The following is a 16,213-nucleotide window of genomic DNA, read 5'->3' on the forward strand; positions in this document are numbered from 1 at the left end:
CAGAGACCCCCACACACATAAATGTTCCCCCATCAGAGACCCCCACACACATAAATGTTCCCCCATCAGAGACCCCCACACACATAAATGTTCCCCCATCAGAGACCCCCACACACATAAATGTCCCCCATCAGAGACCCCTGCACAATAATGTCCTTATCAGAGACCCCCACACACATAAATGTCCCCCATCAGAGACCCCCACACACATAAATGTCCCCCATCAGAGACCCCCACACACATAAATGTCCCCCATCAGAGACCCCCACACACATAAATGTCCCCCATCAGAGACCCCCCCCTCCTCACCTGCTGCTGTTGATATGCGCAGGGGAAGATGTCAGCGGGCGGCTGTCTCGGCTGAGCTGAGCTCTCGTCAGTCACTCAGACACGTGACAGGCAGCTGAGGCGGGAGGGAGACACACGGGTCCCCACGCTCTCTGGCCCGTGCAGTGTTGGGAGATGGGAGACGTGATGTTGCAGCCTGGGGGCGGGACTACGCGCTTGGAGATCTCTCCTCAGAGATCCCGCAGCATCCAAACTTGGCAAAGACTACTAGAGCCACAGTATACCAAATAATAATGATAACCAAAGAGCCGCATTCAGTTTGGCCGGGAGCCGCATGCGGCTCGAGAGCCGCGTGTTCGCCATCCCTGCACTAAGGAATGCTAAATCTGTGACCAGCTGAATCCGGCAAGAATAGGTTTGGTTCACCTCTGAGTATTACTGGTTGTGATTCACATAGGATAGACTTTAACTCAAAATAGGACTCCTCTTAAGAAGTATATAGGCCTCCATGCATGTATACTATGTAGCAGTTATTTATGTACCTTAACTGATGGACTTCTCTTCTGGATAACTGGAATCCTAGTTAGTACCTGCACACAATATCAGTTTGTTTGCAGAGCGCCTGTGTAGGCTGAAATCCTGTGGTACGTTAGAAATTGGAATCACAGCTGGCATAGTTGCTATGACCATTCATACTTTTAGGTGCAGTTACTCTTAAAGAAAACCTCAATGGTTCAAGCTCTCTGCAAAGAACACATATAAGTTTGCTTTAAAATGGTTGTAAAGGTACAAGTTTTTTTTTTTTCCTTTCTATGCATGAAGGTAAAAAAATGTCTGTGTTCAGCAGCCCCCCTAATACCTGAGCCCCCTCTCAATCCAGCAATATGCACAAGAGCATTGCCTCTCTGGGGACTCACACCCCTGATTGGCTTTTGGCTGCAGCAAGAGCTATTGGCTCCCATTGCTGTCAATCATCTCCAGTGAGCCAGTTAGGAGATGGAGGAGGTGGGGCCAAGCCATGTCTCTGTGTGTGAATAGACACAGAGCCGCGGGTGCGGAGCATGCTTCCATCGAAGCAAGCAGTTTGCTGTGGGGGCACCCGGCAGGAGGAAGGAGCCAGGAGCACCAACGTGGAGCCCAAGAAGAGGAGGATCCAGGCAACTCTGTGCAAAGCCACTGCACAGAGCAGAAAAATATAACAGGTTTTATTTTTTTTAAAAACAAGGCTTTAATAGCGTTTAGGAGCTATCCATAATATATGTAAGCACTGCAAACACGTTCACATTCATTTCTGTTGTTCAGCAAGTTTTATGATGAATTTAATAATTTTAACTTGGTGTTTTATTCTTTATTGAAGTGGATGCTGATATCACTGTCGTAGGCTCTGGTCCTGGAGGTTATGTTGCTGCTATCAAAGCTGCTCAGCTGGGCTTTCAGGTAAAGTTTGGCTCTAATGTGTAAATTGATATTTGCATTAGTGGTGCACCAAAATTAATTCTGTATCAAAACTGAAAATTTAGGATGCACTTTGCCAAAAAACAAAATAGACAGGTTTTTAATAAAATATATATATTTTTTTATGTATAAATTGTATTCAACTCTTAATCAATAGTTTAAAAAAAAAAAAAAAAAAAAAAGCTCAAGAAAAATGCTTTCATTAAAATTTCTATGTATTTCTTCAAAAATCGCCGCAAAATGGTGCTTGTTTTTCTGTGGCCATTATTGGCACCTTTTTATGATTTTTATTTAGCAAAACGCAGATCACTTTTTTTTTTTCTGCTGATAAATATTTGCCGGCTGATAAATCAAAATCAAAAACAAGTAACAATATAAAGCTTCCTTTAGAGCCCATTCACACTAGCACGACTTGTGAGGCGACTTGTGTAGCCCCAGGTCGCTTGACATAACAAAAGCAATGTTAATCAATCAGTGCCGTCTTAATTGGCACTACTGAAGTCGCTCCGACTTCAGAAGGGTCCTGTACTACTTTGAGGCGACCTGTGATCCGACTTGTCCCATATACTTCAATGGGAGTCGCCTCCTTATCTTAATTGACACGACTTGTTATCAGACTATCCAGGAAGAAGAAAGAGATTAGCCAGGCATTCCCCATTGACAAAGTAGCCTGTCTCTTCAAAGTAGTGCACAAGTCTCTTCCAAGTCTCTTCAAGTCACGGGGCGACTTTCTGGTCGTGGTAGTGTGAACCGGCTCTTACTTTGCCGAAACTAGTAAAGTGTTTAAATAATTGGCTTTTCTTGGTGGTTATGAGTTTTGCATGCTCTTTTAAATCGAGCACCAGCAATATTTCAAATTTTGGTAATTCACATAAAGCAGATTAGTATAGGCATTGTGACAGACAGGTGGTCTGTCACTGTGTAAAAGCCCAGCCATACATGGATCGAATCTCAGCCAGTCCCTGCTGAACTGGCTGAGATTTGATACCTGTATGGGCAGACTGATTTTACCCAAGTTGATCCATTAATCGACTTGGGTACAACCAGCCTGTCACATTTTTTACATTTGATTACTGCCGACGGTTATAGTCGCTACCAGTGATCGTGTTTCTCCCCCCCCCCCCCCCCCCATTGCTGCTGGCAGAACACAATAGCGCTGCAGCTATTAGTGACATTGGAGGAAATAGGGATTGACCCAAGAATGATCCAACTAATCCAAAAATGATATTAAATAGAGAGGACCAATCTCCCCAATAGAGACACAGACAGCAATAAAACCCTGGCAAGCATTCTAATCCTTCTCAACTCTATCCACAATTTAAAAAAGAATAAGTTTTGCCTTTTAGTTATACATTAAATTAAATATATCACCCCTAAGATAAAGTATGGAGACCTAGATGGATGGGTGAATTTGCTTTGTGTGGCTGAGCTGTGCTGTGTGTTTCTATGCTGAGGGGGCACACATAGGGAAGGAGGAGCAGAGAACACCAGGGGGATTCCAGGAGAGGTGGTGACGGAGCAGATATGTATAACATAGAAAGAAAATTCCTGCGAGCAACCTCCCTATAACGGATATTTAATTGCTGCAAACACCTCACTTCTCATATAAGTGTAATGGTAAATGTAAAATATAATTGTGCTGCACAATAAAATACCTTTTAAAATAACTAGTGATCCAATGGTAAAATTACAGTGAGGGATATGTGCCAAGTGTATAAAAATTATTCATAAAAAGCACAATTATAAAATGTGAATATAATTATGTGAAAAAATGAATACTACAATAATCCATAAGATAAAATAGAAAACGGTACAAATGAGCAAATGAGTGCAAAGTGCAAAAATGGATAAAACCAATCAATAAAAAAGTCCAAGTGTTCAAAAAATATCAATATGTGCAAAAACAGATCCAATATCTGTCTTAGTGATAAGAAGTGCAAACAGCACACAGCAAATATCTTCTGTAAGTGCTCAAGCCACCTGCATGTGGCTGGTGTTTCCCAAGATAAGTGAGTGACCAGAGTGTCACAGATCAACAACCACTGTGCACCCCCTTGTGAATGGGTGCTCACCTCAATATAGACTCAATCAAGCATGTAAGCAGGGGATCTCATGGATAGCCCGTCTGGATGTCTCCACTTGAATTGCTCAAATCGGGTCAGTACGTGTAATCAGCCAACGTGATATGTAGACAGAAAAGGCTTGCAATAGTGCTTATACCTTTAAAAACTTTTATTCAAATGAGAACAGAGAATTCACACTCACATGTATCGGTGCATCCATGCACCTTTAAACCGCTGTGTATTACAGCTGCCAACCGCAGAGAAACCGTGGGGGTGTAGCGGGAGACCCCGCAGCCCTGTACTTCCTTCTATGCTGAAACAGCCCGACAGCCTCGCCACATTTGATCAAATCCCCCTGATGAAGACATGTGGTCCCTTGTGTCGTCACGCGTAGGGGAGGGGCAAGGATGGACGGAGCGCTTCGCTGTTCCATTGGCAAGACTGAAACTTCAGCTGCCTATATTTTTTGATATACTGATTTTTTGATTCTTGAATTGCACAGTATATGCCTGAAGAGTAACTCCACTTTTGTGGAGAAATAAAACCTTCCCTTCCAGGTGATCTATGTACATTGCAAGGATTTTAACAAACTTTGTTGCAGATTCCTGCCTTTTGTTGTTCTGAAGAAACCTCTGTGTGTTTCTGTGTCCGAGTGCACAGTAAATCTGTATGGTAGTGGTTTTATAATTCTCTCCCTGCGGCTGCACCTGCAGGGCTCTAATGAGGCTGGGTCAGCATCCCTTTTTATGATGGCCATACACCTATACAAAAAATCGTTCAAACTTATTTTCGAAAAACAAACACTCGGCTGTGAGAGCAAACAATAGTGCTATCATGTAATGACCGATAAATCGTTCAATGAGCATAAAGGAATAATTTTTTTCACATATACCTAGAGCAAACAGTTTGGATGAGAAACACATTAACTGTTCAGTTTATCGTTCGTTCTGCAGAAAATTTCCAGACTTGTCCTTGCTCAAAAACATCACAACCCATTACTGATTTGTGCCCATTAACTTGCCGAAAAACGAACAAACTATCCAAATGGCTGAATTTCGGCTGATTTTTCACATAGTGTATAGCCAGCATTAGACGTGATTTCCTGTTGGGAGTTTCTCACCAAAAATGACATTTATGTTGCAGGGGATGCCAGAAATCTGATTTTTATCTTAGTGTAGACTATCAGTGAGCCAATCACACAAGCAGGAAAGGTTTCTGGGGGGCATTCTGTGTACAGAACAGCTCCAGGTAGCCATATTGCATTGCATTTTACACAAAATAGCAGATTGATAATTAAAAAACACCCTTTCTTTTCAATTACAATATGACCTGTGGCTCAATTGTATACACTATATTCTTTTTTTTTTTCTTTATTTGCCATTTTTTTGCCCACAAAAGTGGAGTTACCCTTTAAACTGAATTGGATAGATTTTCTGTTAGACCTGCACAGTATTTGAGGACTTTATTCTAATAAAAGTTTAATCTTGCTTCATTAGGGTTATGCTAGAAAAACTGTGACATGGTCCTACTACTTGAATTTTGTTAAGAATTTCGGGTGCTTCCATATTTCATACTGTTCTGCTAGGTATTAATCTAATTTTGGGGCCTACTGTAACACTTTAACCCCTAGGTGCCGATGGTACATAAATTTGTGGCCTTGGCACTGAGAGGCTGCACCAATTTGCAGACAGCTATGTCGGGAGCGTGCTCCCAATACAGTTACTGGCGGGTAACGGAAAGCTCCTGATCATGTCTCTGCTGTGACAGTCAGTCCTGGCGGTCACATGATCATAAACCCGCCCTGCCTCCCAGCATCTGAAGCCCTTTAAAGGGCCGGGAGGCACATGCTCCAAGGGGTAAATAATAGCATAGGAATGTTTCATAGATGTGCTTGAAATCCTTTAAAATAGATACAGTTTTAGTTGGCAAATGTTAGTTATCGATGTAGTCTTGTAAAATCTTTTGTATGCTGTGAGAATATTGTTTTGCACAAGATTTTAAACTGCTTTCCTCTGAGTCCAGGCAACTTGAGTATATTTTAGGCTCGCAAAACAGGCCAGACCATGTTTGAAACATCGCTTTCAGTAATTTGGCCATTGCTGCTTTCCTTAGCAGCAATATTGGGCATCTCTAGCATTTTGTGTCTTTACCCTTCTGTGTAGAGAACAAATTAAGAAAATATTGCAGTGCGCTGCTATCACCACTGTGGGAAAAATCATGGCCGCTCCTGGTGCTGTGGTGGCGTGCTTGTAGATAAATTACTCTCTTCTCACATGTTGTTCTTAGAAATATATCTAGCTCACTTGAGGACAATCGGATATTTTTCTTCCCTTAATTTCTATAGAAATATTGATGAAAACGTGTTTTTTTTATATATATATATATATATATATATATATATATATATATATATATATATATATATATATATATATATATATATATATATAATATATATATATATATACATATATATATGCTTCTCAACAATTTTACTACTTCTTCTTTTTTTTTCTTTAGACTGTCTGTGTGGAAAAAAATGACACTCTTGGTGGAACCTGTTTAAACGTTGGCTGTATCCCCTCTAAGGTATGTAAAAATAAAAAAAAATAAAAATTATTAAAAATACACTGCAGCCGGGCATCAGTACATTGAAACGTGTAGTATGTAAATTGTGTTTTATTTACCAATATATTTGTGAAATTTTGTGTTTTTGTGTCCCACCACCTTTTCTTCTCTGCCGGATGGCTGCATGGCCCAAGGAGGAAGACAGCAGACTAAGCCTGCAGTTTTAAAGAGACTATGCCACCGCTCCTCTACCTGCCCATTCTATGCCCCATGAGTGAACACTCAGTGCTTTCTTCTCCCACTCAGCCTATGACACAAGCACTTCTAGTGCAAGCTGATTTCCTGCTTTCAGACAGTGTGATGACAACATATTACAAATATACTGACTAAAATAATTAAAATGCTAGTAAGCTCCTCCGATTGCTATTACAAGAGAGCTGACCACCAGCTATTAACAATGATACCGAAGGGATGCCTGCAGGCATCATCCCGGTACTACCACCAACATTCCAGTGACGTACGGGTATGTGGTAAGTGGTTGAAGGGAATATATCTATGAACTTTACCCGCCTTTTACTGCATTTTTTTTTTTTGCTGTGCACTTAAAAATTGGTCCCACGTTTTTTCTGAATTATTTTTAGTACTTTATCAGCACAGTGAGGGGTAAACGTAGAAGATCAATTTTTATCCAGAGTGTCTTTCAGACCAAGAAAATACGGGGGTTTTCAGCATATCATAATGCCATCAAATGATCAGTCCATATAGAAGGATCACTGAATACACCATGTAAGGGAAGTCTAATGGTCAAACTTCCTAGTCCTTCACCACACCACGTGCAGCCTCTCCCAATGGTCACACACTCACCAGAAGATAATGGGTTAAAAGCCTGTCATTTCCACATGATGTTACTTGGAACTCACTGGCTGGACCCTGGAGTGAAATACACTCAGCAGGATGGGATACACTCTCCTGGGCTTATCACCAATCTCCAAACAATCCCCTTCAAGCAGGTAGTTTAAAGAAGGGCTCCAAGATCTTTATCCCCAAGCTGGATCACACACTACACCAAATAGCATGGATCATATAGCATGCAAAAAGGGGAGGGAACAGCTCCTAGTGTAGTAAGCATGAACTTTAATAATTGCCAATTAACCACCCTTCATACAATGCACTTACACAGATCATAAAATCAAAGCACTTTAAAATAGCCGTAGTGTCGGCGGGACCTAAATCACCCGCATCTCTCACCCAGCCACTGGCCCGCAGTGTACCGATGAGGAGAAGGTGATCCTGAACGGTCCGTAGGTGTAACTAGAGCCGCGCAGTCACACCCTTCTGATAAAGAACGAAAAACTGATGTTGACTGAAAAAAACCGATGACAAAAAAACGTGACTGAACTGATGAAACGAACGGTCCCCGTGTCTGTGTGTGAAAGGGGCCTACAGCTTTGACAAAAAAAACCTGGAAGCTGATTTTGTTTCTTTGCAGAGCTGCACCAGATTTTGCAGTCCCCAGTTTTAGTAAATCAACACCATTGTGTCTACTACGAATGAATCAATGTGTGGACAAAGAACAAACCTCTTTTCTCATAACGTGTATATCTATAGGTATGGCTAGAAAAGGGGTCACACGTAATGACATCACTTCCTATTGTATGGTGGCACATTGCTCCGTATGCGGGAAGTTATATTCTGTCTTAAGATAATTTTCATATTGTTCGTAATTTACCCTTGGGTCCGATATGGTAGGGCTGGCATTCAAAAAAGACAATCTTTCGTACGCTTTTCTCATTGTGTGTACTAGACTTTAGGGAGATTCTCCCTCCCTCTCTCTCTCCTGTTTACTGTTATCACCAAAAGTGAGAAAAAATCCTCAAAGCTTTCGTGGTCACCAGAACAGCAATAAAGAGAGGTTCCAATGGAATCACTAATTTTGGTGACCCTGAAGACAAGAAGGGGTTCCCTCGTTTTCGTAGGATTTTCTTTCACTTTCTGTTTTGGTTATGGAGCAGGAAGTGAAGGAAAAATGTATACCAGTAAGACACAGAGGGCAAACAAAATACAAAGTTTGTACAGGGGTTATGACCCTCCGGTGAGATATGTTTGTATTCTGATCCTTTGATATCAGACAGCCATGGCTCCTTCAATAGATACAGTACATTCTCACCCCGGCATAGGAAGTGTTAAGGCTCGTACACACTTGACGAAATGTCCTTCAATTTTTCTCTCTCATGCTCAGCGGTCATAACCGTTTTTAGTTGACAGTGCATAATGTTCACGAAATTTCTTGTCCATTTTTTTCATTTTTTTATTTTGTGCCTAGACTTCCGTGTCGTCGGCAACTTCAGATCATGCGCGGTCTTTCGTATCTGAATTTTCGCGGACGTACTGCATACACATTAAACAAAAATTGGTCGTGCTGGGGACGGACGATAAAAATTTTGGTGTTTGTCCCTCCGTTTTTTTTTTTTTTGTTGAAAATGTCGCCATCGGCTGCTGAAAGTTGTGTACACACTAGCCGAAAATCGTACAATTTTACCTCGGATGGGAATTTTCGGCAGATTTTCTACTAGTGTGTACCCCACTTTACTGACAAGATCACCACGTGCAAATACAAAGGTGAAAAAAAAGCAAAAGCCTCAAAGGAGAGTACACCACAACTGAGGACTGGTAAGCCGCAACCTATTTAAACGTTTGATACTCGCCTGACATCTATCTAAATGTACATTAATTTCATTTGCTGCAACATCAGTGCTCCAGACCTGTATGTAAATCTGCAAATGCATGCAAGTTCTATTCTGTAGCTCTGTTTAAGAACTGTTGTATATGAAATGAAAACCCCCATTGATGCAGCTCCTATAAGTAGTAAATAGACTCTTGAATTTGCTTAAATGGAGTCAAAGTGGGTGAGCAGAACAATCTGAGGAATGCCTGTGATTCATTATATATCATGTCTGCTTTCTTTTTAACAACCTACTGTAGTGCATAAATGATACTTACACCTGCCTGACGGAATGCTTTCCTTAGTTGCATTTTCAATTATTTGTAATATTTTTAACTGTGCGGTTTCTGTCAATTTCTGCTTACAGGCTTTGCTGAACAACTCTCATCTGTACCATTTAGCTCATGGAAAAGATTTTGCAAGCAGAGGAATCGAAGGTAGGTGCTATTGTCTTTGTTAATTTGTAATTGGTTTATCTCTCGTGGTTTAGTTTGTGTTGTCTGTGAAAATGGGCTTCTCCATCCAAAACGGATAGATGACTACTTAGATTTAATGACGGCTGGCAGGGGGAATGACTGCACTACCTGACACATCTGAAAGTGCTGGATAGCCGCTGCACCTGTAGCTTTGCAAGAGGGCGAAGAAGCACCCAACAGCGCAGTATTCAGCATTTTTCTAGCTTACATTTGGCTACTGGATTAAGTTTTTTTTTTTTTTTTTTTTCCTAATACTAGAGCCAATGTTACTTTGAACTATTTTTTAAAGCTGGTCTTTGGTTGCAAATATCCAAGCATGTGGTGATAGGTAAGCAGCTTTCAAAGGATGTGTAGGGAGTAGAACATTAGACAGCTTTGCCTGAAACATTGGGGAGTAGCAGAAAGTAGCTTGGGGTTAGAGTGCACTTTAGGTCTGCCTTAAAGGAGAAGTATAGCCAAAGCTCTTTTGACCATACTGATGTAGGTCACAGGAGTACACTTAGTTCTGCTTTCCTGTGACCCAGATTCAGCTGACAGCAAGTGGCTGAGAGCCTGAGCCAGCTGCTCCCATCCCCTGCACTGAGCGCTGGAGGGGCAGAGCAGAGAGTGGTCACTACAGAGCAAACTCAGGAACTGAGCAATCGGCAGTCTTTGAGCTTTCAGTTCTCTGTGTAGAGACTGCATGGGACAGCTGCAGCTTCCGATTTATGCTGCATCTACCTAGATTAGTATATGTGTGTGTATGTATGTATGTATGTATGTATGTATGTGTGTGTATGTGTGTGTATATATATATATATATATATATATATATATATATATATATAATTTTTTTTTTTTAAGCTGATCTTAATGCTTCCTGTCATCTTAAGTAGTTTGTTTGAAACAAGTTGGTCCAAACAAATGATTTCCCTCAATAAGAGCTGCACTGGCTCTAAGCACTGTATGTAGCTTCAGCTGGGTTCCATCTGTGAGACAGACTTCCAGTCTAACACCCGAAACAAAATAAGAATCGGTCCCAGCGACACTCAGCCATTCATAGGCAGCTTTGTATTCTGGGATTGTCTGAGTCGGAAAGCATGATGTCATCCCGTCCTTCCAACTCACCAATCAGAGGAAGCTTTGTATTCATTCCCAGAATACATAGCTGCCTATGAATTGCTGAGGGCCGCGGCTAAGACCGATGACTCTGTTCTGGATGTGAGACGGGAAATTTGTCTCATAAACAGGACCCAGCACTCTGTACTGTGTGTGTATGTATGTATATATATATATATATATATATATATATATATATATATATATCCCGAAGCTGCATACAGTGTTTAGAGCCAGTGCAGCGCTTCGTAATGGAAATGGCTCATTTGGACCAGCTTGGTCCAAACAAACTATTTAAAGTGACTGGAAACATGAAGCTTTAAAAGATAACTAAAATGAAAAACTATATACATTGCAGAGTACTGGTCCCTAAATCTGGTGGCTGCATTCAATTTCTTTTTCAGGTTAAGAATGTTTTCAGTAAGTATTAGTAAACTGCTAATCATCACCTATGTAATGGAAATTAACAAAGACAGACATGTTTGCCTAGCTTGCAGTGGTGTTCCCTATAGCTACAGCAGAGTGAGTGAGAATAGACATTTAAGGCACTTTTCCACTGCAAGTACCGGCTCGGCTCCACTCGGCCCTGCTTGGCTCGGTTTGCTTTTCCACTGCTGGTACCGCATGGTACGGTACGGGTTTCTTTTCCACTAAAGTAAAGTGGGTGGGATAACAACGATTCTCTGACCAATCAGTGGCTAGTAGTGACAAACAGTCAAGGCTGCATGCAAAGGATTGTGGGATATGGTACCGGTACGGCCCTCTTGGAACCACAACCAAGGTGGTACTGTTTAAGCGAGCCGTACCGTTCAGTTCCATGTAGTGGAAAAGCGCCGCCGTACTGTTTCCGAACCGTTCCAACACCATACCATGCGGTGCCATGCAGTGGAAAAGTGCAAAAGCGAGCTGAACCGTTCGGTTCCATGCAGTGGAAAAGCGCCAATAGGGTCAGGAATTGTTTTTATTTGCAGGGTTACCAGGTTAGAATTAAAAGTAAAAGAAGCCTAAAATAAAACTAGTTTGGTTTATGTTTTGGATACGCTTTAAATGAGTGTTTGTTTTTTTCCTGGCTTAAAGAGGAAGTAAACCCTCCTCAGGAAGTTGTACCTATAGGTAAGCCTATGTTAAGGCTTACCTATAGGTACTGTAAATATCTCCTAAACATGTACCGTTTAGGAGATATTTACATTTGATGCAGCCAGTGACGTCACTGGCGCATGCGCTCTGAAGGAACGGCAGATCGTGCCGTTCCTTCAGAGCCCTGTGCCGTGACCGTTGGCTCCCGCGCGCGTGCGCGGGAGTGACGTCACCGCGGCTCCGGCCAATCAGATGGTCGGATGCCGCGATCCCGGAAGACGGGCGACTGTTCATGTCGCCCGTCATAGAGGTAAGAGAGCGGCGCGGCGAGGGCTCGTTCTAAGGTAAGTATTTGATAATAAGCTAGTATGCGATGCATACTAGCTCATTATGTCTTTATCTTTCAGGATGTAAAGAAAACAAAAAAAAAAAATTATCGGTTTACAACCTCTTTAACCACCCTCCTTCTTTTTTTTTTTTTTTTTTTTTTTTTTTTATTTATTTCTTTTTCCTAATAGTGACTGGCCTTCACTTAAATCTAGAGAAGATGATGGAGCAAAAGAGCGGTGCAGTGAAATCTCTTACAACTGGTATTGCTCACCTGTTTAAACAGAACAAGGTCTGATTTTACAGCATGCGTTTGCACTTGAATACAGGTCAAACATTATGCGCACTTTCCTGTGTCTTATTTTTTTTCCAATGTATATGCTGTCCTGTACTACATACTTTGTACCTTTTTTTACTTTCTTGCAAGTTAGATATTTTGCTAATTTCTATCTTTTTAGCCCCGGTTCACACTTATGCGATGCAGGAAGGCTGCGAATTCGCAGCCTGTTCCTGCATCGCAAACGCACCCCTGGCAGTTCACACTGCCATATGCGATACGCTAGGGGTGTCAATGTAATCTTAACGACACCCCCAGTTTGATCGCATATCGCAGTGCGATCTTGCAGTTCGCACAGGATCGGATCGCACAAGTGTGAACCGCTGTGGGATCCGATCCTGATGCGGCTGCAAAAAAGGGTCCTGTGCGTGTTTGCTGCGTGTGTGGTGCGAATTTAGCCATACAAATAGCCATACAAAGTGTATGGCTAAACTCGCACCGCACAGCCGATCGCATGTAATGAAGGAGCAGTGCGCTCCGACATTACATGCGATCGCCGCAGCCGCATCTCAGTGTGAACCGGCACTTAGTGAAATTGTAGTAATTGCTTGGTTTTCAGTTTACAATGGTTTCACCTATTACAAGGTTTCCGCTTATATTTATAGTATACTTGCTGCCTGTTGTCATGATGAGCGTTACTTCTGTGTTGTGTGTTGTTTTTTATATTTTATGAATTGACTATTATATATTTTATGCTGTTGGGTTTTACAAAAATTAACGCCAAGGGCCGCAAGGCTCCAAATATAAATAAAAATATCACTTTTGACTAGACTAGCCCTTTAACTACATACATGACCATAGCAAAAAAAAAAAAACCTTTTTGAAGGTCCATTTCTTGCATCCAGCCTTGTGTGCGCAATATATCTGTGTAATGTAAATGTGTTTAAAAAAATAAAGTTAAATTCGTTCCTGTTTGGGGGTCAGTACATGTAGGCACAAAGAAAAAAAAAACTCTGGCTGTTAGGATTCAGTGAAAATTGTGTTTTGCGTGTTTTTTTTTTATTTATGTAGTGAATGTAGAATGCTTTTTGCACAGGTTGTGCATGTCCAAGGCTTTGGGAAGATCACAGGGAAAAACCAAGTAACAGCAACAAAAGCAGATGGAAGCACACAGGTCATCAACACTAAGAATATCCTCATTGCTACTGGTTCTGAGGTTGCCCCTTTCCCAGGAATTGAGGTAACTTGGTTAAAATCCTGTTATTTCCTGTCTAGTGGTTTTTTGTTTTTTTTGATTTAGAGATACAGTGGTGTTTGAGGTAATTAGAGCTGTATCAGTGCACTTGGAAAAACAATTGAGTACTGTCCATGGACACTTTTTTTTATTTATTTATTTTTTCTTTTTTTTGCACTAACATCCAATATTTTAGCACAAGCTTTCAGGTTATGTCTGCTTCTTCAAGGTCCAAGCAGATAGTGGTGGAATGCTTAGAACCCCTTAGATCCATAACACAGGAGTGATTCAACTATATGGCTCAATCCTAACTTCAGTTTTCTATTGAGTTTTTGGCCATTTAAAGAGGCCGTACCTAAAGTCCAAGAACTGAAAGAGTTTGGATCATATGAATGCCCCTGAAAATACTGTTTAAAAGTAATATGGCATATTTCTCTGTTTTGATTTAATGAAAGCTCACCTTTTTAGTAGTAATTGCTGGAAAAATCTTATATATTTTTAAAGTGTACTCAAATTGGGTTAACATCTCCTATCTATGGGTGAACACAGACTGAGGATTGACTGGGCAGGTTAAAAATATGGTTTAATTTCTGCTCTTCCTTGTTGCTCTTCCTGCCATCTTAGCGCCTTTCCATTGATGTGAATGTGTGTTTGATTCATGTCTATAGATTTGAACATTCTAGTTATTAGGTTATTGTTCATTTATCAGTGATATTAAGACCCCGTTCACACTGGGGTGACGCTACTTGCCGGGGCGACCTCACAGGCGGCCTGCACAGACTTCATATCATTGAAGTCAATGCCGGTCGCCCCAAAGAAGCTCCGGACCCTTTTTCTAAGTCGGAGCGACTTGTGTCGCTCCTATTAGAACGGGTCCACAGCTTCTCTATGCCAGGCGACCTGTCAGGCGACCAGGTCGCCTAACAGGTCGCCCCAGTGTGAACCGGCTCTAAAGGTGTGTGTTTGTTTTTTTTTTTTTATATGATAAACATGTTATACTCCCCTGCTCTGTGCAGTGTTTTTGCACAGAGCAGCCCAATCCTCTTCTCGGGTCCCCCCCACTGGCACTCCTGCACCCTCTGCCTTGTCGAGTGCCTCCATAGCAAGCCTCTTGCTGTGAGGCCACTTGTATGTTCTCGCTCTTGAGCCGCCTTTGTGTCTGTAAGGCACATAGAGCATGTCTCGGCCCTGCCTCTAATCCCTCCTCATTGGCTGTGTTTGACGACAGTTGCTGTATCCCAGCTATATAGGAGGGAGAACAGCTGCTCCCATGCACATTGATGGATCGAGATGAGGCTCAGGTAAGAGTTGGGGACAGTGGGCTGGGGTAGTTGGTGCACATGGCAGGTTTTTTACCTTACTGCATAGAATGCATGAAGGTAAAAAACCTTTAGCCTTTACAACCACTTTAATGTCTGACTGCCTCTTAATGTCCATGGCCATTAGGGGTTCAGAAAACCCTGTTTCCGAAAACTGTATATATTTGAGAGTTTGTATTGCATATGTTTAGATATTATTATTTTACTATGCAGGTTTTTTTGTCTGTTAATAAATATGAAACCTAGGCATTTATGATCTCATGTATTTATTAATCTAATTCCAGATAGACGAAGACACAATAGTTTCATCCACTGGTGCATTGTCTCTGAAGAAAGTGCCTGAAAAGATGGTGGTTATTGGAGCTGGTGTAATTGGTGTTGAATTGGTAAATCATTTGTATGTTTTTCACTCGTTTCTCTAAAGTATATATTGTTTCATGTTAAAATGTGGACTTGCTAGTATACATTGATATAGATAGGTAAATGTTTCCTTAGATTTACATAGTACAATTATAAGAGCTGAACTAAGACTCTACCAAACCTTCTTTATGGTGCCTAAATGCTTTATAACTAGCTAAAAGTGTCAAACATATTTGGTATAACTTATCGTTGAATGCATATTGAAGGAGTTTAGAAAGCTAAGGCTGGTAGCAAGGGAGCCCAGCTTTTATTCCAAGCTTGATGCATGTCACAGCTACTTTAGGGTGATAAATCTCTACGTTTGGTGCTCTGGAGAGGAGTGCTTTTTTAATTAAAACATGTTGTAGTGTTTTTTTTTTTTTTTTTTTAAATGTATTGATAATGCTGACTTTTTTTTTTTTCTCTTGTCAGGGATCTGTGTGGCAGCGGTTGGGATCAGATGTTACAGCAGTTGAATTCTTGGGCCATGTTGGTGGGATGGGCATTGACATGGAAATATCAAAAAATTTCCAACGCATACTTCAGAAACAAGGTCTCAAGTTCAAACTGAATACAAAGGTCACTGGTGCAGCCAAGAGGCCAGATGGCAAGATTGATGTTTCGTATGTATTTTTTATTTTTTTTTCATTGATTATTGCATGCATTGTTTAACCACTTGCCGACTACGCGCCGCAGATATACTCCGGCAGGCTGGCTCGGCTGCATGAACCGCAGTACCTGTACAGCAGTTCGCAGGAGCGCTCCTAGGGGTGCGGGTGCCCGCCCCCATTAGGCAGGGGGGAAGCTAATCCATGGGCTGGCGGCCGCGATTGCCCCCCCCCCCCCCCTCGTGAAGATAGAACGCCGGTCTACTTTTGTAAAAACAGCAGACCAGTGTTCTCTCTGGAAT

At 41.5% G+C, this 16,213-nt stretch overlaps 1 protein-coding gene across 1 annotated transcript in view; it reads left to right on the top strand.

Annotated features, from left to right (window-relative positions):
• The window catches only part of DLD (dihydrolipoamide dehydrogenase), a 51,896-nt gene that overhangs the window by 14,914 nt on the left and 20,769 nt on the right, over window positions 1-16,213 (top strand). The window contains exons 3-9 of the mRNA XM_082257141.1: window positions 1,646-1,725; window positions 6,327-6,395; window positions 9,464-9,533; window positions 12,266-12,366; window positions 13,448-13,591; window positions 15,189-15,290; window positions 15,736-15,926. Coding sequence (XP_082113267.1) covers window positions 1,646-1,725; window positions 6,327-6,395; window positions 9,464-9,533; window positions 12,266-12,366; window positions 13,448-13,591; window positions 15,189-15,290; window positions 15,736-15,926 — 757 coding nt within the window. The remainder of the gene's footprint in view (window positions 1-1,645; window positions 1,726-6,326; window positions 6,396-9,463; window positions 9,534-12,265; window positions 12,367-13,447; window positions 13,592-15,188; window positions 15,291-15,735; window positions 15,927-16,213) is intronic.

Source organism: Pelophylax lessonae, assembly GCF_965119305.1.
Source record: "Pelophylax lessonae genome assembly, chromosome: 4".
In the NCBI taxonomy this organism is placed as follows: Eukaryota; Metazoa; Chordata; class Amphibia; order Anura; family Ranidae; genus Pelophylax; species Pelophylax lessonae.